The sequence below is a fragment of the Mus caroli genome, unplaced genomic scaffold, assembly GCF_978045245.1.
Source record: "Mus caroli unplaced genomic scaffold, Mus_caroli_1 scaffold_5, whole genome shotgun sequence".
NCBI lineage: Eukaryota > Metazoa > Chordata > Mammalia > Rodentia > Muridae > Mus > Mus caroli.
In genome coordinates this window covers 90,034,473-90,059,182 of record NW_028227260.1, presented here as the reverse complement: position 1 = coordinate 90,059,182, position 24,710 = coordinate 90,034,473, and the positions used below count along the sequence as shown (strand labels likewise).

Below are 24,710 nucleotides of genomic sequence, written 5' to 3'. Positions count from 1 at the left end.
CTGTAATAAGAAAAATTGGCTAGTAATCAGCATGAAATAGCTTTCAGTAAATTAGTGATCCTAAATGATTGCACTTACCTATTTTCTTCCTCAGATATATAACATTTCTACTTATTATTGTAAGTAGCATAGTATTCTAAATTTAATCTATTCTAAGTTTTATGAACATTTAACATATATAATAATATTTCATACTTTGTCATAAAAATTGTTACTGTCAAAAACATCCATTTTAATTTTTCTATATTAAATTGGATTCATTCAAAATCAGTAGTAATATTAAAAACTGGGGATAAAATAATTATATTTAAAATATACAAGTCATCATGTATATGTTTACTATATCAAAATGATAAATTGGTAAATATTTTTTAACTCTGAGTCTTACAGCACAATCTTAGAAATGGAAAACTTTTTTTTTCTGGGCTTGATGCTATACTATTAAAGCAGAGGAGTAGTTCATGGATTCCTGTAAGCAGATATTATGTTTTTGATGGGTTTTCAATATCTGTTACATGCAACATTTTTCTATCATCAGTAGAACATTCATTGTTTCTTCCACTGTGAAAGACAGAAGATCAAGATGTGGGAAGAGCTGGGAAATTCATAATCATCAGCCTTTCTCCCCTTCCACTGTTAGTTCATTCTTTATTTGAATGATTATATGTGCTATTATTAAAACAAGTGCCACCAATTTACTGCATTTCTTAATGTTTATAAATGATCTTTTCATGCCTAATAATATCATGAAGACATGGAAATATTATTCTTATTTGCCCTTGCATATCTAGAACTGTTTTTCATATTATGTCCATAAAAATATTTGGCTTTTAAAATAAGAAATTAGACGACATGATCCACCATAATCCTTGAGATCGCCACAATATATTAATTGAATTTAATAATTATCTCAGATAGGTTATTTCTTCCACAGTAATTTAAATTATTAATCTAGATTTTAACTCTCCACGTAAGTATTCCAACTCAGAACCTATCATTATAATGGATATATATATATATATATATATATATATATATGAATTTACATGTTTTATGCTCATACATATGCACTCAAAGACATTTATACATATTTGTATATGTGCTACAATATAGATAGAAGGCATGGTGCAAAGTATGAGAAGTGACTCATGGCTTGCTTAACACTGACCTAGGCAAAACTATAGAATGGAAAAAATGTTATAATGCTTAATTCTTTTAAACAACATCATAGAGACAGGAAACAGAGTTAGAATCAAAATTACATGTGAATTAGCACATATCTAAGTCTAATTAAGATGTTACAAAATAAAACTTTAAATAACTTTAAAATTTGCAATTCTTACTACCTTTGAAAACAATCTTTGCTAAGAATCTTTACTCTACTGAGTAAGAGCTCCTATCTCTTATGTGATTCCAAAGAGCAAAAACTGACACTCCAGTTCTAGGGTATAGTTTTGTAGCACCACAAGTTGTTTTTATTTGTGATTCTGTAAAAAAGTTTCAAACTTATAGCTCAACCCTATAGGCAATGGAGCACAATGGGCAAAACAATTATTTATAAAACCATTATAACATTTTTAACAAATACCCAAGATACAAGATACAATTTGCAAAACACATGAAACTCCAGAAGAACGAAGACCAAAGTGTGGACACTTTGCCCTTTCTTAGAATTGGGAACAAAACACCCATGGAAGGAGTTACAGAGACAAAATTTGGAGCTAAGATGAAAGGATGGACAATCTGGAGACTGCCATACCCGGAGATCCATCCCATAATCAGCCTCCAAACACTGACACCATTGCATACACCAGCAAGATTTTGCTGAAAGCACCCTGATATAGGTGTCTCTTGAGAGGCTATGCCAGGGACTTGCAAACACAGAAGTGGATACCTCACAGTCAGCTATTGGATGGAACACAGGGCCCCCAATGGGGAAGCTAGAGAAAGTACCCAAGGAGCTAAAGGGGTCTGCAACCCTATAAGTGGAACAACAATATGAACTAACCAGTACCCCCGGAGCTCGTGTCTGTAGCTGCATATGTATCAGAAGATGGCTTAGTTGGCCATCATTGGGAAGAGAGGCCTCTTGGTCTTGCAAACTTTATATGCCTCAGTACTGGGGAATGCCAGGGCCAAGAAGTGGGAGTGGGTAGGTAGGGGACTTGGTGAGGAGGGTCTGGGGGACTTTTGGAATAGCATTTAAAATGTAAATGAAGAAAGTACCTAGTTAAAAAAATAAATGAAAAAAAAAGAAAGAGGACTAGATTTCCTTTTATTGCTACTTACACATATGAAAATGAATGCAAATTTTGGATGCCCTCACTGAGTCAAAATCAGTGAAATCCATTACAATTTCTTTGAGACTATGTTCATGATACTTTCAAGTGAAAGCAACCTTTTACAACTTTATATGTCATGATCTAGTGTGTATTATTTAAAGGATATGCATAATTACACATTCATTTCTACAAGAATGGATGAAGTGCCACTTCCAGCAACTAAAGAATGGCAGGTAAAAGATTCTAAGTCTTTTTTACATTTCAAATTAGATAAGATACATACAATCTTTGGTATTTTAATTGCATTTGAGAACATATTAGGCTTTTTTTCCTAAGATATATTTTCTAACATACCAAAGTGAAACATTTTATATGAAACCATCTTCAACTGCTATTGTATTGTATTGATTAAAGGCCACAAAGAGTTCAACTTTATTTAAATGCCCAAACTCAAAGTGTGGTTTAATAAGGTTTTTAAGAAGTAGTTTGCTTTATATTCTACAAGAATGACATGTTTAAAGCATTCTTATTATTAAGAAAATTCTTGATATTTAACAAAGAAATACTTTAAATGATTATATAAAATAAAAATTAAATAAGACTCTTATGGATATTTTTATTAAAAATACTCTCTCAAGCTAAATATATTCTTTGTAGGTAGTGTTCTTATCTTAAGATTAAAAGGTAAGGACTCAACTCTCCAATAAAAAGACATAGACAAACAGACTGGCTAAACAAACAGGACCCAACATTCTGCTAATTACAGGAAACCCATCTCAGGCAAAAAGACAGATACTAACTCAGAATGAAAGGCTGGAAAACAATCTTCCAAGCAAATGGAATGAAGAAACAAGCTGGAGTAGCCATTCTAATATCTAATAAAATCGACGTCCAACCCAAAGTCATCAAAAAGGACAAGGAGGGGCACTTCATACTCATTAAAGGTAAAATATTTCAAGAGGAACTCTCAATTCTGAAAATCTATGCTCCAAATACAAGGGCAGACATATTCATTAACGAAACTTTAGTAACGCTCAAAGCACATATTGAACCTCACATAATAATGCATCCTATCAGATCACCATGGACTAAGGCTGGCTTTCAATAATAACATAAATAATAGAAAGCCAACATTCACGTGGAAACTGAACAACACTCTTCTCAATGATACCTTGGTCAAGGAAGGAATAAAGAAAGAAATTAAAGACTTTTTAGAGTTTAATGAAAATGAAGCCACAACATACCCAAACTTATGGGAAACAATGAAAGCATTTCTAAGAGGAAAACTCATAGCTCTGAGTACCTCTAAAAGAAATTAGAGAGAGCACACACTAGCAGCTTGACAACACATCTAAAAGCTCTAGAACAAAAGGAAGCAAATTCACCCAAGAGGAGTAGACAGCAGGAAATAATCAAACTCAGGGGCAAAATCAACCAAGTGGAAACAAGAAGAACTATTCAAAGAATCAAACAAACGTGGAGCAGGTTCTTTGAGAAAATCAACAAGAGAGATAAACCCTTAGACAGACTCACTAGAGGGCACAGGGACAGCATCCTAATTAACAAAATCAGAAATGAAAAGGGAGACATAACAACGATCCTGAAGAAATCCAAAACACCAACAGATCTTTCTACAAAATGCTATACTCAACAAAACTAGAGAACCTGGATGAAATGGACAAATTTCTAGACATATACCAGGTACCAAAGTTAAATCAGGATCAGGGTAATGATCTAAACAGTCTTATATTCCCTAAAGAAATAGAAGCTGTCATTAATAATCTTCCAACCAAAAAGAGCCCAGGACCAAGTGGGTTTAGTGCAGAGTTCTAGCAGACCTTCAAAGAAGATCTAATTCCAGTTCTTCACAAACTATTCCACAAAATAGGAGCAGAAGGTACTCTACCCAATTCATTCTATGAAGCCAAAATTACTCTGATACCTAAACCACAGAAAGACCCAAAAAGATAGAGAATTTCAGACCAATTTCCCTTATGAATATCGATGCAAAAATCCTCAATAAAGTTCTTGCTAAACGAATCCAAGAACACATCAAAACAATCATCCATCCTGACCAAGTAGGTTTCATTCCAGGAATGCAGGGATGCAGGGATGGTTTAATATATGGAAATCCATCAATGTAATCCATTATATATAAAAAAAAACCTCAAAGACAAAAAGAACATCATCATCTCATTAGATGCCGAGAAAGCATTTGACAAAATCCAACTCCCATTCATGATAAAAGTCTTGAAAAGATCAGGAATTCAAGGCTCATACCTATACAAGATAAAAGCAATCTACAGAAAACCAGTAGCCAACATCAAGGTAAATGGTGAGAAGCTGGAAGCAATCCCACTAAACTCAGGGACTAAACAAGGCTGTCCACTTTCTTCCTACCTATTCAACATTGTACTTGAAGACCTAGTCAGAGCAATTCAACAACAAAAGGAGATAAAGGGGATACAAATTGGAAAGGAAGAAGTCAAAATATCACTTTTTGCAGATGATATGATAGTATATGTAAGTGACCCTAAAAATTCCATCAGAGAACTCCTAAACCTGATAAACAGCTTCAGTGAAGTATCTAGATATAAAATTAACTCAAACAAGTCAATGGCCTTTCTCTACACAAAGGATAAACAGGCTGAGAAAGAAATTAGGGAAACAACACCCTTTTCAATAGTCACAATTATTATAAAATACCTTGGCGTGACTCTAAGGATGTGAAAGATCTGTATGATAAGAACTTCATATCTCTGAAGAAAGAAACTAAAGAAGATCTAAGAAGATGGAAAGATCTCCCATGCTCATGGATTGGCAGGATCAATATAGTAAAAATGGCTATCTTGCCAAAAGCAATCTACAGATTCAATGCAATCCCCATCAAAATTCCAACTCAATTCTTCAACAAATTAGAAAGCGAAATCTCCAAATTCATCTGGAATAACAAAAAACCTAGGATAGTAAAAACTTCTCAAGCATAAAAGAAGCTCTGATGGAATCACCATGCCTGACCTAAAGCTGTACTACAGAGCAATTATGATAAAAACTGCATGGTACTGGTACAGCGACAGACAAGTAGACCAATGGAATAGAATTGAAGACCCAGAAATGAACCCACACACCTATGGTCACTAAATCTTTGACAAGGGAGCTAAAACTATCAGTGGAAAAATGACAGTATTTTCAAAAATGGTGCTGGCACAACTGGCGGTTATCATGTAGAAAAATGTGAATTGATCCATTCCTATATCCTTATACTAAGGTCAAATCTAAGAGGATTAATGAACTCCACATAAATCCAGAGACACTGAAACTTATAGTGGAGGAAGTGGGGAAAAGCCTCGAAGATATGGGCACAGGGGAAAAATTCCTGAATAGAACAGCAATGGCTTATGGTGTAAGATTGAGAATCTACAAATGGGACTTCATAAAATTGCAAAACTTCTGTAAGGCAAAAGACACTGTAAATAAGACAAAAAGGGCACCAACAGATTGGAAAAGGATCTCTAACTATCCTAAATCAGATAGGGGACAAATATCCCACATATATAAAAAACTCAAGAAGGTGGACTCCACAAAAACAAATAACCCCATTAAAAAATGGGGCTCAGAGCTAAAAAATGAATTCTCTTCTGAAAAATAAAAAATGGCTGAGAAGCACCTGAAAAAAGGTTCAGCATCCTTAATCATCCGGGAAATGCAAATGAAAACAACCCAGAGATTCAACCTCACACCAGTCAGATTGGCCAAGATCAAAAATTCAGGCGACAGTAGATGCTGGCGAGGACGTGGAGAGAGAGGAACACTCCTCCATTATTGGTGGAATTGCAAGCTTGTACAACCACTCTGGAAATCAGTCTGGCAGTTCCTCAAAAAATTGAACATAGTACTACCAGAGGATCCTGCAATACTTCTCCTGGGCATATATCCAGAATTTGTTTCAACCGGTAAGAAGGACATATGCTCCACTGTGTTCATAGCAGCCTATTTATAATAGCTACAAGCTGGAAAGAACCCAGATGCCCCTCAACAGAGAAATGGATACAGAAAATGTGGTACATTTACACAATGGAGTACTACTCAGATATTAAAAAGAATGAATTTATGAAATTCCTAGGCAAATGGATGGACCTGGAGGGCATCATCCTGTGTGAGGTAACCCAATCACAAAAGAACTCACATGATATGTACTCACTGATAAGTGGATATTAGCCCAGAAACTTAGAATACCCAAGATACAAGATACAATTTGCAAAACACATGAAGCTCAAGAAGAACGAAGACCAAAGTGTGGACACTTTGCTCCTTTTTAGAATTGGGAAAAAACACTCATGGAAGGAGTTACAGAGACAAAGATTGGAGCTGAGACGAAAGGATGGACCATCTAGAGACTGCTATACCCGGGAAGCCATCCCATAATCAGTCACCAAACGCTGACACCATTGCATACAGTAGCAAGATTTTGCTGAAAGGACCCTGATATAGCTGTTTCTTGTGAGACCATGTCACGGCCCATGAAACACAGAAGTGGATACTCACAGCTATTTGATGGATCACAGGGCCCCCAATGGAGGAGCTAGAGAAAGCACCCAAGGAGCTAAAGGGATCTGCAACCCTATAGGTAGAACAACAATATGAACTAACCAGTACCACCCCCCCTCCAGAGCTCGTGTCTCTAGCTGCATATGTATCAGAAGATAGCCTAGTCGGCCATCAGTGGAAAGAGAGGCCCATTGGTCGTGCAAAGTTTATATGCCTCAATACAGGGGAACGCCTGAATTGGGAGTGGGAGGGAACGGCCAAGAAGTGGGAGTGGTTGGGTGGGGGCGTGTGTGGAAGAGGGTGTGGGGGACTTTTGGGATAGCATTGGAAATGTAAATGAAATTAATACCTAATTAAAAAAATAAGTAAAAGGTAAAACTAAAATAACAAATACACACACTCACACACACACACACACACATACAAACACACACAGTATCCTGGAATGTTTACTTTTAAATACATTTCTAAATGAGCTTTATTACATCCATAGTTTAAAAAAAAATCAAGAAGTAGAAGATGTGCAACTTTACTATGGAAATGTTAGCACTATTCCACTGCCCATAATTTAAATGGTAAGGAACCTGATATAGCTGTCTCCTGAGAGGCTCTGCCAGAGCCTGACAAGTACAGAGACATTAGATGCTTGCAGACAACCATTGGACTGTGCATGGGGTCCCCAGTGGAGGACCAATATCAACCAACCAGACCCCTCAGAGCTTCCAGCAATTAAACCACCAACCAAAAAGTATACATGTGGGGACCCATGTTGGATATCAATGGGAAGAGAGGTCCTTGGTCCTGTGAAGCTAGATGTCCCTGTATAGGGGAATGTGAGAGCTGGAATTTGAAGTGAGTGGGTGGGTGGTGGAGCATCCTCATAGAAGTAGAGGGAGGGAGGATGGGATATTGGGTTTGCTGAGTGAGAAACCAGGAAAGGAGATAATATTTTAAATGTAAATAAAGGAAATATCCCTAAAAGGTACTATTTTGCTCAGCAATACATTATAAAAATAAATGAAAAGTAACGCCTCTCATCATAAGTAAGCACGTGAGAATGTGGTACTTTATGAAGATAGCTAAGAAAAGATCTGCAAGCAAGCTTTTAGTCACCTTTCATAAAGATTTGTTTTGTTTCAACAAACTTATGTTTAATATCAAATTAAAATATTTAAGATTATAAATATATTGTTAAGACTATATTTCACAACATAGGAATAGTTAGTTTTTCTAGGTAACAGTCTGATACTCTATAAAATTATACATTTTCTTGAAATATTTGATTTGCTAATGGACATCTTTAGTAACATACTCAGGGCATTTTTCAATATAACTGAATCTGGCCAGGAATTCAAGCTTTTCCTAAGTACAATGATTGCTGGGATAACCTGACAACTTAGTTACTATAATCTGTTACTCTTCCCCGTCTCCCCTCTCACTCCCCATCAAATGATTTTGTTCAAGTATAACTGGGAACTTTGATATAAATATTGTATTAGAGATAAAGAGAGAATACTTTATGCATACTAGATATTAACTGTATTTCCATATGTTAATTGTACAGATATAGATTTTTAATACCCATTCCTATAGTTATTTGAATGAATCTACTAAATTTCAAATATAGACAACTTTAAGTATCCTACTTCTAGAAATTCCTTCTATAGACATATTTGGAGTCTTGAAGATAAAGTAATATTTGCCACAAAATACCAACCACAAAGCTCTATTTATTTGTATAGTTAAGGAGTGAAATGACTAAGTAAGCTTTTCGCCATATCGTTTATTCAAAATGAGAACAATAACTTATAGTTCTATTTATTATAACCATATTTCACACTTAGCAAAGTAATTAATAATAAAATTTTATTAAGGACTTAATACCTTTGAATGTGCCACGTTTCCAAGGACATACATGGAGAGTATAAGGAATTGAGTTGTCAGGTTCTATGGTGATAAAGGAATTTCCCCACACTATTGAGAGATCTGAAGTTACCTAGAAGAGTAGATTGGAAAATAAAAATTATATAGTATCGAGATGAAAAAATTTCTTTTTCTATCATGTTATACTATTATAACATATTATATGAGTTAGAGTAATAAGCTGATCAAAATATATATTATAATTTACTTCATTTTATTAAATCTATAGAGTTTTCCTTGAAAAGGAAGTCAGAAAATTGTATTATTTTAGAAAAGGAAAAATCTAAGAAAAGAGTTGTTTAGTTTATTAATCTGACATAAATTCCTTCTAAGAATAGCAGATATTTGCACCCAACCAATGGACAGAAGCAGCTGACCCCTGTTGTTTAATTAGGGAAGGCTGAAAGACACTGAGGAGAAGGGTGGTACTGCAGGAGGATCAGATCGCTACATGCAATTTGCTTGTTCATATTTTTGTTCCTTCTGGTTTTGCTGGTTTAGTGACTTCTATGGATTAAATGTATAATGCCTGAATTCAATAAAATTAATATGATCAGTGCAATTCCTAATCAGATACTGGTGAAGACTTCAGCAATGATTTGACTTACATTTTTTTTTAATACCTTGAACAACAACAACAAAATCAGCATTATGCCAAGGATAATTACATAAGTGTATTCCTAGTATTTAGGTAGCTTAAAATTCTGCCTTATTCAGACATAAGTTCACTGTATACCTTAGGTGAAAAATTCAACCTTATCACATATTTATTTGGCATCCCCAAACTTCTACACATAAAAGTGATTTGCTTGATCCCAAAAGATAGATAATATCTTTTAATATCCCATAAAATCATTTTACACTCCAGATCCTCTTATGAAGGTTACAATTAAACTTCTGTTGGTTCCTACTTATAGTGCATGCTTTATTGAAGGCAAAGTTAAAAAATTATTGAATACTTTTGACATATGTCCTTAGAACAGGATCTTTCTTTCAAAACAAAACTTTTAAGCAGGTTAAATAACAAGAAAAAGATGGCTGTGGATAATATCAGGATATTTAGAAAGGTCAAAATACAGATCCATATCAAATATGCATATCCACTTGTTTAAAAGGTTTCTATTATTCGAAATTACTACAGTTGCAAATTGCAGAATTTTGCAGAGCAAAATAGAAAAAGGCCAGGTTTTCTAAATGTAATTAGTCTTTATTCTAAACAGCTATTACAGTTTTCCTCAAATATATACTCATTTGTTTCAGGTATACCTATAGTTCATTATAGATTTTAGGGAAAATAGATTTAGAAAATTATATTAAGTAGAGGATAAAACACTTTAATAAAAATGAGATTGTCTTCGGTTATGGATATTTTAAAAGAAGGTGTGTAGGCTAAAGAAAATTAACCAACAAACAGGGAGAAAGGTAGGGAAACAGGAAGAAAGGGTGGTAGAAAGAAAGGAAAGCATAGCAGAAGAAATGGAGGAAGAAAGAGGGAAAGGGAGGGAGAAAAGAGAAAGAATGGAGAGGAGAAAGGAGAGTGAGAGAGAAAGAGGGAGAGGGAATCACACTGATCACCTTTAATAAAATTATATATTACAGAACAAGAAAATAATGCCTGAAAGTAAAGAATAGAAGTATGACAGAAGACACAAGGCAAATGCATGGTGCAACCCAAGGAATACTACTGTTTCCCTCAATGTCAGGAGTAATTTTCAGCTTCAGGCAGGTGTGAGTCAGATGGATAGTTTTGTTCTTGTCCACATATTTTCCTACTTTTGTGGTATAACTGATAATTAAGACTGCAAATATAAGGTGATGTCTGACGTGAATACTGTCGTGATGGCTGTAAGATAGTTCTTGACTATGATGATTTTGATGTTGTCATTAACAACAGGAATTAGGATTAGCCAAGCTGAGTCCAGGTGTATTGTTCCAAGTAAATATCTATAACTATTAAAGTTAAAATTAGAACTACAAAATAATCCACCACTCCAATTTGTGGATATGTATAGAGGATTATTTCAGAATTATCTGTGTAAAATGATAAGAATGGAGTCATCCATTATGCTTACACGTGAGAATAATTTACATTTAATTACACAAGCACAGTTATGAAAGAAAAATCATTGATTTTGTTTTAAAGTATATTCCTTCTGTAAGGTAAAATTATAAATAACAACATAGATATCATTTCTGTTATGGCAACAAAATGAAGTGAATAAGCAATGTAGGGTAATAGGAGCTTTTAAGAAAAAATGCTTTTACAAAACTCTTGACAGGTGTTCCAACTTGGTAATAAATTCTTGGAGAGTACTAAAAGACTTATTGGCTTACATGTCTGACTGAACTTTATACTCTCTGCCTCTGATTTAATGCCACCCTTTATGTTTCCATTTGTTATGCTGTATACTATGAACAAAAACCTGGATACAAAACATTGCCCATAAGATGACAATGTGCATCTGACTAGCAGGTACGAATCCTTCCTTGGATGGGAGAAATTGAGAATAAGGGAGATAAATCATAAAGGGAGGGTAGGAAAGGTGGGTACCAGAGGGAAGGGAGAGAAAGGGGGGAGAGAAAATGAATCTATTACACTTATATGGTGAAGAATAATAACCAGGACAATGACATGTGTTAAGTAAATACCACATCAGATACTACAGAGTTTATGCTAAAATTGAGAGATGACATTGAAAATTTAAGAAAATTTAACTTATAATATATAATACAAAGATTATTCTCTGAAATCCAAAAGAAGTAAATCAATGTATATTTTCCTGAGGTTTAAAAGAAGCAAAGGGTAAGTTTGAGGAGCTTGCACATTTCTGTCATCTGCTCTGGTAACGAACATATGTATGTAGGCTTAATGGATGAATCTTCTTTTTGAGGAACACACTGGTGTGTTATAGATGGAGAGCCCCATAGCTAAACAATAGGTGGAACTCAGGGAACTCAAAGAAAAAGGTGAAGGATTGTAGAAGCTAGAAGGGTAGAGGACACCAGGAGAACCCAGCCCACAAACTCAAGTAAGCAGGGCTCATAGAAGCCCACATAGACTGAATCTTGCATGGGTCTGCACCAGGTCTTCTGCATATATGTTATGTTAGTGTAGCTTGGTGTTCTTGTGGGACTCCTAATAGTGGGAGTGAGAAAAGCCTCTGACTTTTTTGCTTCCTCTTGTGTCTCTTTTCCTCATATTGGGTTGTCACACCCAGCCTTGATATGACAGCACATGCCTACTTTATTTGTAACATAGTTTGCAGTGTTCAGTTGATATCCCTGGGAGGCCTGCTCTTTTCTCAAGGGAAACAGAAGTGAAGCTGGCAGAGAGAGAAGGTTGGGGAGAGACTTGCAGGAATAAAAGGATGGGAAATTGCAGTTGAGATGAAATATACGACACAAGAATAAATTTTAAAATATGGAAAAACAAACCAAACAACAGCAACAAAAAAACCAACATCACCAATAATACTTGCCCTTACAAAAAAGTACATACAGTTGAGAAAGTTCTAGATAGCTAAGTGTGGTGACACACACATGCAATCTCAAATTTGTAAAACTGAGGAAAGAGGATCACTGTGAGTTCAAGGTCATCCAGGGATAAAAAGTAACACCTTTCAAAAATGTAATCATTTTGCCAAACAAGATTCTAGAAAACTCAGAAATCTACTCTTGACAATGAGTTCTAAATGGGTATGGTGATGTAGAAATGTTCCAGAAATGAATGAGGTCTGTTTTACAAACCTTCAGATGGAAAAGTTGAACTGGGCTGTACCTCAAGGTCAAGGTAATCCAAATCTACAGAGGCTACCATTGAAATCCTTTTTGTATCTATTTAAAAGTGGTATATCACTAATGCAGAAACCACTGCTTTCTGGAGAAACATGGACTAACTGCACAAGTAATTGAGAAGAACTGTGTTGTGAATGTGGAAAAGGTTTAAGGAGAGCATAATCCAATTTATTATGCTTGTAAGAAAAATTTAAAAGAAGAAAACCATTGATAGATCAAAAAAATAAGAGTAATATTGGGATTTTTATTTCTATTTTAGGTGCCGAAGATTAAACTTAGAGTCTCAAGCATACTAAGCACAGATTCTCACCAATGACTTATGCCTCTCTCACCCACAAATGGCAAATTACTGTAACTTCTGAATTTAGGAGATTAAACCAGGAAGATCTCTAGTTTGAGGTTAGCATGAGCTATAAGTCAATACTCTGTTTCAAAATATTAAAAAAATAATTTTGCTCCTACAATTTATTGAAACTATCTAATAATAACATTTATGATTTCTTCAAGGAAAAGTATACATGATACTAATGAGTAAACATGAAAGAGTTTTATAATTATGCACTAATATTTAAGTATAAAACTTGTTTGGAGTTATGTATGGTAGCAGGTGGCTGGAATCCAAGTATGTGACAGGCTAGGGAAGGAGAAGTGAAATTTAAGGAAAGCACCTATATCATACAAAGCAAAATAAGACAAATGAAAACTGTTAAAAAAAAGTACAAACAACAACAACAAAAACTTGTTTGATGCTAACAACAATTAGGAATTAAAATTAAACTTTGTAGCTATTGGAAGAAGAAAAAGTAGAATTATAATTATCCCTGTGTGTGTTTCACCCCATTAGGTGATTTTTAAAAATTTCACATGATTAACATATTTCATGAAATTCAAAGTATTTACAGAAGGAAGTATTTCTTTCTAAAAAAAAAAAAAAAAGTCTTACCATAAATGTCAGGAGACTTTTTGTATAATTAGGCACTATTATGGACTTATCTGTCACTTTTCCCACTTTGCAGTCTATAATGATGTGGTCCAAGGCAATGGGTTTTGTCCCAATCCCATCTATTTCAACGATGTGTGCCATTCCATCTACTTCATTTTGTAAAGTAAGTTTACCCTATAATAAACAAGACAAGTTTAAGCTCTACAGCAGTCCACAGTCATAATTCAATGCTAAATGATCTCTCTAATCGTATTCATCTTGAATAACAGAAAAAGCTTGTAAGAAAATGTTAGTTATCGAAGTTTCTAGTTCATATAAAAATAATTTTATCAAAGAATCTACTAATGAAATGATGTTTACTTTTATCTTCTCTCTGGAAATTATACATTATATATAAGCATTCTCACACCTAGCATTTATGTGTACTTAGCACCTTGTCAAAGAAATGTTGCTAAGTAAAAATTTTCATATGTAGTAGTTGACTTAGTGACTTGGAACAATAATTTCATATCATTATGCATGCTTTCTGAAAATAACTTGGATATAAATATTCATTAGCAGCATAGTGAGTATCATGATAAATATGGGAAGTTAAACATGTTAAGTAAAACTATCAAATTTATAGAACATACAAATGTTAGTAAACATTTTAAATAACTACATTGACTGCTATCTAAATATTTGCTCATTTACATATTAATAATGAAAAGAAAACTCAATAATTATACCGTAATTTCACATTCCAAAATCGGTTTGAATGTCAAAGGATACTGGATAGTTTCACCAGGGCCAACATGTAAAATTGGAGGTCCATGAAACCACTCTCCTTCTATTTTAACTTGAAATTTCGAATGTTTCTTTGATTCATTTTTCTAAAACATGGAAAGAGTTATGCATACATAAGAAGGATGATGCAAGTAAAATTGAGTTGCATACTAATTCTTCTTAAGTCATTAAAAGGTACAATTAATCTGTAACTCTTATACCTGGAAGCCCTAAGTGTAGTTCAATAGTAGTCTGGAATCTATTGATAAATTCAAGGCAAACCTCAGCTACATAGTTAGACCCAGTTGCAAAACTTCAAGAACTTATCACCTTATACAAAGCTCAAGCCCAAGTGGATCGAGGACCTCCACATAAAACTAGATACACTGAATCTAATAGAAGAAACAGTGGGGAAGAGCCCCGAGCATATGGGCACAGGGTTAAAATTCTTGAATTCTATGCTCTAAGATCAAGAATGGACAAATGGGACCACATAAAATTGCAAAGATTCTGTAAGGCAAAGGACACTGTCAATATGGATAAAAGGGCAAACAACAAATTGGGAAAAGATCTTTACCAATCCTACATCTGATAGAGGGCTAATACCCAATATATACAAAGAACTCAAGAAGGTAGACTCTAAAGAACCAAATAACCCTATTAAAAAATGGGGTACAGAGCTAAACAAATAATTCTCAACTGAGGAATACCAAAGGGCTGAGAAGCACTTGAAAATATGTACAACATCCTTAGTCATCAGGGAAATGCAAATCAAACCAACCCTGAGATTCCACCTCACACCAGTCAGAATGGCCGAGGATGTGGAGAAAGAGGAACAGTCTTCCATTGCTGGTGGGATTGCAAGCTTGTACAACCACTCTGGAAGTCAGTCTGGCGGTTCCTCAGAAAATTGGACATAGTACTACCAGAAGATCCAGCAATTCCTCTCCTGGGCATATACCCAGAAGATGTTCCAACTGATAATAAGGACACATGCTCTACTATGTTCATAGCAGACTTATTTATAATAGCCAGAAGCTGGAAAGAACCCAGATGTCCCTCAACAGAGGAATGGATGCAGAAAATGTGGTACATTTACACAAAGGAGTACTACTCAGCTATTAAAAACAATGAATTTAAGAAATTCTTGGGCAAATGAATGTATCTGGAGGATATCATCCTGAGTGAGGTAACCCAAACACAAAAGATGTCACTTGATATGTACTCACTGATAAGTGGATATTAGCCCAGAAACCTAGAATACCCAAGAAACAACTTCTAAAACAAGAAAATCAAGAAGAAGGAAGACCAATGTATGGATACTTCATTCCTCCTTAGAATGGGGAACAAAACACCCATGGAAGGAGATACAGAGCCAAAGATTGGAGCTAAGATGAAAGGATGGACCATCCAGAAACTACCCCACCTGGGAATCCATCCCATAATTAGCCACCAAGCACAGACACTGCTGCACATTCCAGCAAGATTTTGCTGAAAGGACCCTGATATAGCTGTCCCACGTGAGGCTATGCCAATGCCTGGCAAATACAGAAGTGGATGCTCACAGTCATCTATTGGATGGAACACAGGGCCCTAATGGAGGAGCTAGAGAAAGTATCCAAGGAGCTGAAGGAGTCTGCAACCCTATAGGTGTAACTACAATATGAACTAACCAGTACCCCCAGAGCTCGTGTCTCTAGCTGCATATGTAGCAGAAGATGGCCTAGTCGGCCATCATTGAGAAGAGAGGCCCCTTTGTCTTGCAAACTTTATGTGTCCCCGTACAGGGGAATGCCAGGGCCAAGAAGTGGGAGTGGGTGGGTAGGGGAGCAGAGTTGGGATGAGGGTAGAGGGGACTTTCGGGATAGCATTTGAAATGTAAATGAAGAAAATATTTAATAAAAATTTAAAAAAAAAAAGAAATGTTCAACATCCTTAGTAAATAAGGGAAATGCAAATCAAAACAAGCCCAAGATTCCACCTCATACCAGTCAGAATGGCTAAGATCAAAAACTCAGGTGACAGCTGTTGCTAGAGAAGGATGTGGAGAAAAAGGAACATTCTTCCATTCCTGGTAGGATTGCAAGCTGGTACAACCACTCTGGAAGTCAGTTTAGCGGTTCTTAAGAAAATTGGACAAAATACTACCTGAGGACCCACTTATACAACTCCTGGGCATATACCCAAAAGATGCTCCAACTTATAACCAGGACACATGCTCCATTTTGTTTATTGCAGCCTTATTTATAATAGCCAGGAGCTGGAAAATACCCAGATGTCCTTCAACAGAGGAATGGATACAGACAATTTAAATAATAGAGTACTACTCAGCTATTAAAAACAATAAATTTATGAAATTCTTAGGCAAATGCATGGAACTAGATAATATCATCCTCACTGAGGTAACCCAATCACAAAAGAACATACATGGTATCACTCACTGATAAGTGGATATTAGCCCAGAAGACCAGAATACCCAAGATACAATTCACAAAGCACATGCAACTCAAGAACAAGGTAGACCAAAGTGTGGATTCTTTGATCCTTCTTAAAGATGGAACAATACCCATGCAAGGTGTTACAGAGACAAAGTGTGGAGCAGAGAATGAAGGAATGACCATCCACAGACTATTCCACCTGGGATCCATCCTATGTACAATCACCAAACCCAGACAGTACTATGGATTCCAACAAGTGCTTGCTGACAGGAGCCTGATATAGCTGCCCCTGAGAGGCTCCACCAGTGCCTGACAAATGCAGAGGTTGATGCTTGTAGCCTACCATTGGACTGAGCACAAGGTCCCCAATGAAGCAGTTAGAGAAAGGTCCCAAGGAGCATAAGGGGTTTGCAGCCCCATGGGAGAAACAACAATATGAACTAACTCAGAGCTCCCAGGACGTAATCCACCAACCCAAGAGCTCACATGGTGGGACTCATGGCTCCAGCTGCATATATAGCAGAGGATGGCCTAGTCTGTCATCAATGGTAAGAGAGGTCCTTAGTCCTGTGAAGGATCTATGCTCCATTGTAGGGGAATGCCAGAGCCAGGAATTGGGTGTGGTTGTGTTGGGCAGGGGGCATGGGGAGGGGATAGAGGATTTTCAGAGGGGAAACCAGGAAAGGGGATAACATTTGAAATGTAAATAAAGAAAATATGTAATAAAAACTGTGAAGAACAATTTTTAAAGATGTGAAGAGTAACAAGACTACTCAGATTTCTTATAAGTAATATCAGAAACACTGCCTGATAGGTCTATTCAGGCATTATTTTATATCTAGAGAACATAATTTGTTTGGTTTACTGAAGATTAATTTATGATAATCTATGACAAATGTCCACAATTTAACAACAGTAATAAGATCCTGAATGATATGATTCATTACTGTTCAAGAAAAATAAAAGGTATTGAAGCTGGTATATTTCTCAGATAACAGATGTTATATATCTCATCAGAACAGATTTATTTGCATCAGCCTCCCTGGGTTGTTTTTAGTAGTTAAAAGAGCAAAACTTAATTTATTGTTCTGAATACAGAAATTCTCCTAAAATTATATTACCCAATTATATTCTGTATTGTCACTTTGTCTCATAGGGGAAAGTTTTATTTCTTAGTACCTATGAACCTATCTTAACCATATGTTAAAATCAATAGGATTTGGAGTGGTGATTTTAGCATCTGTATCTCAGCATGATGACTCCAGGATAAATAATATTTATTAGGTATTTAATGAGAGGTTAAGGATCTCACAATTACATTTTTAAGCAAATAGATCCAATAAAATGATGCTTGTGTTATAGGTGAATTTATAATCAGGAAGAATCCCTGATATAATGAGAAAAATAATTTCTAGTCTAAAATCCAATTATAAATTTGTAACTCTCCAAGAGAGATATTATACACACATACACAAACTATATATATTGGCCAGAAGCTTCAGTAAATCGTGACAATAACAACAACAAATGAATTTTCACTTACTATTGGGATATTTTGTGTAAGCGGTTGAAATGCTGGTGTTTTAAATAACAATTCAGCCTCTGGTTCTTCTTCATTTACTATACCTTCAAGTAAATACACACGTACATCATGTCTTGATAACAACAAAAGTTTACAAGGATATCTTCCAGACCCAAGGGGAGCAAATCTTAGAGGAATTGAAACTGTTCCTTCTAAAGCTGGGAAAATAATTTAAAAGCAAAAGTCATTTTAAATATCATTAAGACCTAAACTTAATTTTGCTAATCAACGCTTATTTTCTGTGAAAATACATCTACTTAGAATAGACTAGGTATCTTTATCATTACATATTATATCTTTGTTTTATGACACAACTTTTTTTGAATGACAAGTGATTTCTTTCATAATTTTGTCTAAGAGATCTTCCATTTTAAAAGGACAATAGAATCTCCATGTTTTAAAAGATATCCCTATATTGCTTTTACTTTACATCTGGGGTGACAAGTCAGGGGACGAGAAATGGGTATTTTAAGGCATTTTTAGTGTTCACTATATAATTATTATGAAATATTTAATTGGTTAAACAAATGAAATGTTTACATTTCACCTGAAGTAAGTGAATAAATGAAGGGGTTATATGGATGATCCACTATTATATTCCATGTTTTTGAACACAAATAGCTCACATATTTTTCAACTTGAACATCTGATTTATACACCTAATGACTAGTGATAAGCATTATAGTGATAAAGGGTTAGACTCTTTCTCTTCCAAATTAAAAATAAAATTCTCTACATCAGTAGAATTCATGAAAATATTGGTTCTATTTTTAAAGATTATTTGAAGAAAACACTGTCTGTTTCTTTGTCTTAGAATAGCCAAAATAACAGGTCGATTCTAGTGTGTGTGTGTGTGTGTGTGTGTGTGTGTGTGTGTGTGTGTGTGAGAGAGAGAGAGAGAGAGAGAGAGAGAGAGTATTCCCTTAGAAGCTATTTTTCCAAAACAAATATATTTACAGGATTGTGCTGCAATACAATGTTATTTTATTTTAAACATATCACCCACACCTACAAGTAATATTTCCACTTCTCTTCATTTCCTCTCACATACCCATATATGCTTTCAGAGTTCAACTCTCAAACTATTTGCTTTCAGGACATAATCTGTGTCTCCTTTGAGAGATACAGTCTTAAATTCAATAAATACAGATTTCTTTCTTATTCCATATGATTTTTTGTCTTTAAGTCAACACACACACACACACACACACATACACACACACACACACACACACACACACACGAGAGAGAGAGAGAGAGACAGAGAGACAGAGAGAGACAGAGGCATAGAGAGAGATGTTAAATGATATAGACCTACATGGAACCCAACTTCTTTGATGCTCTATGTTCATAAGGTGTCTTAGTCAGGATTTCTATTCCTGCACAAATATCATGACCAAGAAGCAAGTTGGGGAGGAAAGGCCAGAAAGCAGGAGCTGATGCAGAGGCCTTGGAGGGATGTTCTTTACTGGTTTGCTTCTCCTGGCTTGCTCATCCTGCTCTCTTATAGAACCAAGACTACCAGCCCAGAGATGGTCCCACCCACAAGGGGCCTTTCCCCCTTGATCACTAATTGAAAAAATGTCTTACAGTTGGATCTCATGGAGGCATTTCTTTAACTGAAGCTCCTTTCTCTGTGATACCTCCAGCTGTGTAAAGTTGACACAAAACTAGCCAGTACATAAGGCATTACTTACAACTGAAAGAAACTTAATCCTTTCTAATATATTTTCTTAAGATATTTTCTTAGTTCTATTTTCATGCTGGTTGACTTTAAGAATTGTAGAGTAAATAAGGGGTGTCTACTATAAGGAATACAGGTAAAAGGTTAAATTTGAGAGCTCAAGTATCCACATATTTACATGAGAACCATTATTGTTTATTTTAAGGTTGAAGAAGGGAGTAAAACTGGTTATGACCCAAATATCCTGTGTTATTACTTTCTCATATAAATCTTTGCATCCAAAACATTTTAAATTAAGCTCCATTTTCCATGTGGTAGTGAGTTCTAGTTGTCAACATGTGACAGAATGTATTATATTTAAAAGTGTGGTAGTCTTTTTTACAAATTTTAAATTTTAGAAACAGGAATTTGAGATTCCATTTTGAATTTTGAGCTGACCAAAGTCACAGTATGGACCAAACATGACTTACTTTAGAATTACAATGTATCTGGAGAATTATATGCCATACTGATTATTCTAGTATACAAACTTAGAAGAAAATGAAGTACTATTATATTCAAGATAGTCTGCGTAATATCTAAAATAAATCTCATTATAAATTTAATGAGGCTTGGGCTGATCTACTTAAAATTTGATATTCCTATTGACATGTATAGTCTTCATACAGACAAAGAAAATGAAAAAACTTCAGGATTTCTAAAATTACAAATTCATTATAGAGCATAACTTGAAAAATGAATTTACTTAATTTTCCATGATATAACAGTGCATCAAACATGGGAGTGATGAAATAATTTATAAAATAACTTACTATCTTCTAGTTAATTACTTATCTCTATATGAACCCTAAACACAAGCTCTTTATTTGAAAATGAGGTACTGAATGTAACACTATACTCCTATACTAATTTATATCCATGTATATGTCAAAATATTTTATTAAAAATATATCTATGAAAAATATATTGACAGAGAACAGCTGACCTGTTTATTAACCATACTTAAAATGGTTCATGTTTTTGGAACATGTCATGGAAATTTGTTACCAAAAGTCCATGTCACACATACCAATTGCATATTTGCCCTTTACAGTTCATCTGTTATATTCTTATGGATAGAAGACCATCTGTCTTCCAAATATTAGAATAAATAAAATGAGAGATTCATTGTTATAAGATCTTCTCGCTACTGAATTTCCTCATTTAATAAAGAGAATGAAAAATAACTATATATTCCATGTATAATGACAATTCTATTGATAAATATATTAATATTATACATTTAAGAAAAATTATTTTTCTAAAGGGGTTGGTTACAAGAAAGTTGATTATTTAATATTAACCATACTGTAGTAATAAATAAAATAACCTTAATATCATGGGTGTATATCAACTATATAGTGACTATTCGAATGCCAGCTCGCTGAATGACATCTTACTAAGACAAAAAAATTAACATAAGTACGGTTTTGGAAAATAGTTTTCTGAAAAAGCTGTGCCTGTAGCAAAACAGTCTGCAGACTGCTTGACCTTGCTTAATTAGTTAAGGTACAATGGTAAAGGTTAAGAATGAAAGTCATCTTGAAATGTTAGCCACTTTAATATCCATTTTCTTTAGTGTATGCATTTGAACCTAATATCCTTATGGCTATTAGGTAAAACTCTTATAATGCATGGTAATATTTAGCAAATATTAGCCTACAACCACTAAATGAAGAATCCTATAGTATTTACATATACAATAAAAGATTTTTACACTTTTCTGGAGCCTGTCTGCCTAAATCACCTGTCCAATACACATCTGGAGTGCATTAATTTTGTGATTTTAATTGTTATGTAGGATATTAAGTGTTTATGTAATCCTTGTTATTGCAGAATACTCTTTCCTGGCTATCTTAGAATTGACTGATTGATTTACTGATTCATTCATTCATTCTTTTGTTCATTAATTTTTACCCGAATACATACTCAGAAAATTTCCCTTCTAATTTTCCATATGATCTGTTATTATTTATAGCTTTATTTGAGTTCTAATTCTTAAATTCTTGTTACCTGCTTGGATGCTTGGAAGTGGTTTCTGGAATGGCCGTTCTCCTAAGAAAGTAAATTGAACAGAAAATTCTTTAATTTATAATTAGATTTTCAGGCTTAGAAATATTTTGCAGTTAATACAAAACCAAAGGAGACCCACAAGTGAACCTTCACTAAAATAATATTTCCCTAAAACATCATATATAAAACTAAAGTTATAATACATTTGAAGATAACACTAGATACGGAATGAGAGTCCTATAATTGCCTATCAACTTGACAGGAACTAAAATAAAAAATGAAAATATATTTCAGCAAAAAAACATTTTAGTCACATGTTTAATATCTTATTAATAAAATATTAAAAAGATATAATATATATGATACATATGTATCAATACTCATTTTAACCTAATCTATATATTTGTGACCACAATTATAAAATAAGTATGCTTCAGGAAGCAAATAGTAAATACATTATATAAATAAATGATAAATAACAATATTTTGTTACATAGGAGATATATTACCCATGAATAAAAACTCTTCTCTTCTAATATATTCCTGCTTTTAAATATGTTATACTGCTAGATAGTCCAATCAAAATATGCTTTTTTACCTGATACAATTTGAGGTTTAATTTGAAGAGATTGCATATGGAAATCTGGAGGTTCTGGAATCTGAGGGATGTAAATTTTCCTGGGTATATTGAAATGTGCAGGAAGGCTCAGTTCTGTTGTATATAAAATGGATTTAGGCTTCTTCAATTTTGACATATTAAAGAGCAAAAGGCACTGTAAGTAAACATTGAAATTATATTGTAATTTTCAGAACTTTTACCTAAAAAATATAAGGTAACATTATATGCTAAGTTAAACATTTTGGGGAAAACACACAAGCATAAACAAACTTACTTTTTAGAGGTTTTATCATAGAACTGGGTAAAAGGCAAACTAATGCATACAAGTTACCACTGATGTCATCATTAAGAGTGGCTCTTGTCACCCATTCTAATGCTTACAGTGACTAATAACTTCTGTTGCAAGGAAAACATTCCATTAATGAGCAACTGTGAAATACAGGTTTGCTTCTTTTACCTCTTTACATGAGATACTAACCTCATTTGCAGAACCTACCAAGCCACTATCTTAATTAATGGTGAATTTTTTTCTTCTTCTTTCTCCCTTCCTTCCTTTCATCCATCCTTCCTTCCTTCACTTCTTTCTTTCTTTGTTTTTAGTATATAAACACAACCAGGTTTCAGAATTTTTGGATGTCCAGATTAAATCACTTCACATCTAGATATTTATTTTTTAAATTCAAATGACCATTACTTATAAAATGTGGGTTATAACACATTCTTAAAATCCTCCTCTAGATACAATACTGCCCTTATGAAAATTGGACAGTAGAGATCAACCTAGCTTTCACAGTATAAGTGAAGCAGGATGCAAGAGATAATATTTACTTCAGAATACATATCATGTGTTAGATATCAAGATAGAAAAAAAGTAAAAATTTTAGATGTTTAAGAACTTAAAATCTGAAAGAAAAATTAAGTAAACAATTGTCATTCTCATAAGTAACATGACTGCAAATGCAAACATAGGTACAAAATCAATTGGCACTTAAAGGAAGAAAATCTGTCATAGACAATCTCTCTCTCTCTCATGTGCATACACATGAGTGAGTGTGTGTGTGTGTGTGTGTGTGTGTGTGTGTGTGTGTTTTGAGTATGCATTTCTTCAACAAGGCTGAAGAAAGCAACCAATTACATGTACAGAAATTGGAAAGGAAAGATTCACTAGTATTTAACTGATAACTCCTGAAATAAATAAGGAAAGGCTTCTATGAAATCAATCAATTATAATACATTATTTTGACAACCAGTACTGTAAAGAGTAAAGAAAATGAGGAAAAGGGCTATCTTTGTGATAGGCTGATAGCTTGAAATGATGACTCATTTAAAATTTATTATGATAGCTGCATATAAAGTTCCTCAAATTCACTATTCAGTAAAAGTATGAGTTTTAGTTAAGAGAATCATAAACTATTTGAAAATATTTGGATTAATTTAATGAGGAGATTGTCAAATGATTAGAGTTTGCTACTTTAAAGCTTATTAGAACTGTAAAATAAAGTCATTTGTAAAATCTTATTTATTTTTCAGAACTTTATAATAGCCTTTATTCTAGGGCCTGAAATTTAATACATTTATAGAATGTCAATGTCAACTATTTTCTCTCTCTCTCTCTCTCTCTCTCTCTCTCTCTCTCTCTCTCTCTCTCTCTCTCTCTCTCATGTGCATACACATGAGTGAGTGTGTGTGTGTGTGTGTGTGTGTGTTGTGAGTATGCGTATCTTCAACAAGGCTGAAGAAAGCAACCAATTACATGTACAGAAATTGGAAAGGAAAGATTCACTAGTATTTAAATGATAACTCCTGAAATAAATAAGGAAAAGCTTCTATGAAATCAAGAAAAAGGCAGTGGAGGAAATTCAAAGGCCATAGGGTCATACATATGTCTAGGATACTGGAAAATCAAAAAAAAAAAAAAAAAAAAAAAGGACTGTACTTAGGGGTTCTAATGGAGGAGCTGAGATTATGGGAAAAGATAGTACTGAGTCAGAAGGCCATTCTTAGAGCATCATCAGGAAATTGGCTTTTATCTGTCAGAAGCTAGAATGTTCACAGTGTGTTTATCTTTAAAAAATACAT

At 34.3% G+C, this 24,710-nt stretch overlaps 1 protein-coding gene across 1 annotated transcript in view; it reads right to left on the bottom strand.

The window, feature by feature from the left end:
• The window catches only part of Cfap47 (cilia and flagella associated protein 47), a 262,175-nt gene that overhangs the window by 65,399 nt on the left and 172,066 nt on the right, over positions 1–24,710 (bottom strand). The window contains exons 45-50 of the mRNA XM_085838136.1: positions 22,611–22,785; positions 22,013–22,054; positions 18,238–18,434; positions 14,220–14,363; positions 13,492–13,665; positions 8,715–8,826 (exon numbers count right to left, since the gene is read on the bottom strand). Of these exons, the coding sequence (XP_085694262.1) occupies positions 8,715–8,826; positions 13,492–13,665; positions 14,220–14,363; positions 18,238–18,434; positions 22,013–22,054; positions 22,611–22,785 (844 nt within the window). The remainder of the gene's footprint in view (positions 1–8,714; positions 8,827–13,491; positions 13,666–14,219; positions 14,364–18,237; positions 18,435–22,012; positions 22,055–22,610; positions 22,786–24,710) is intronic.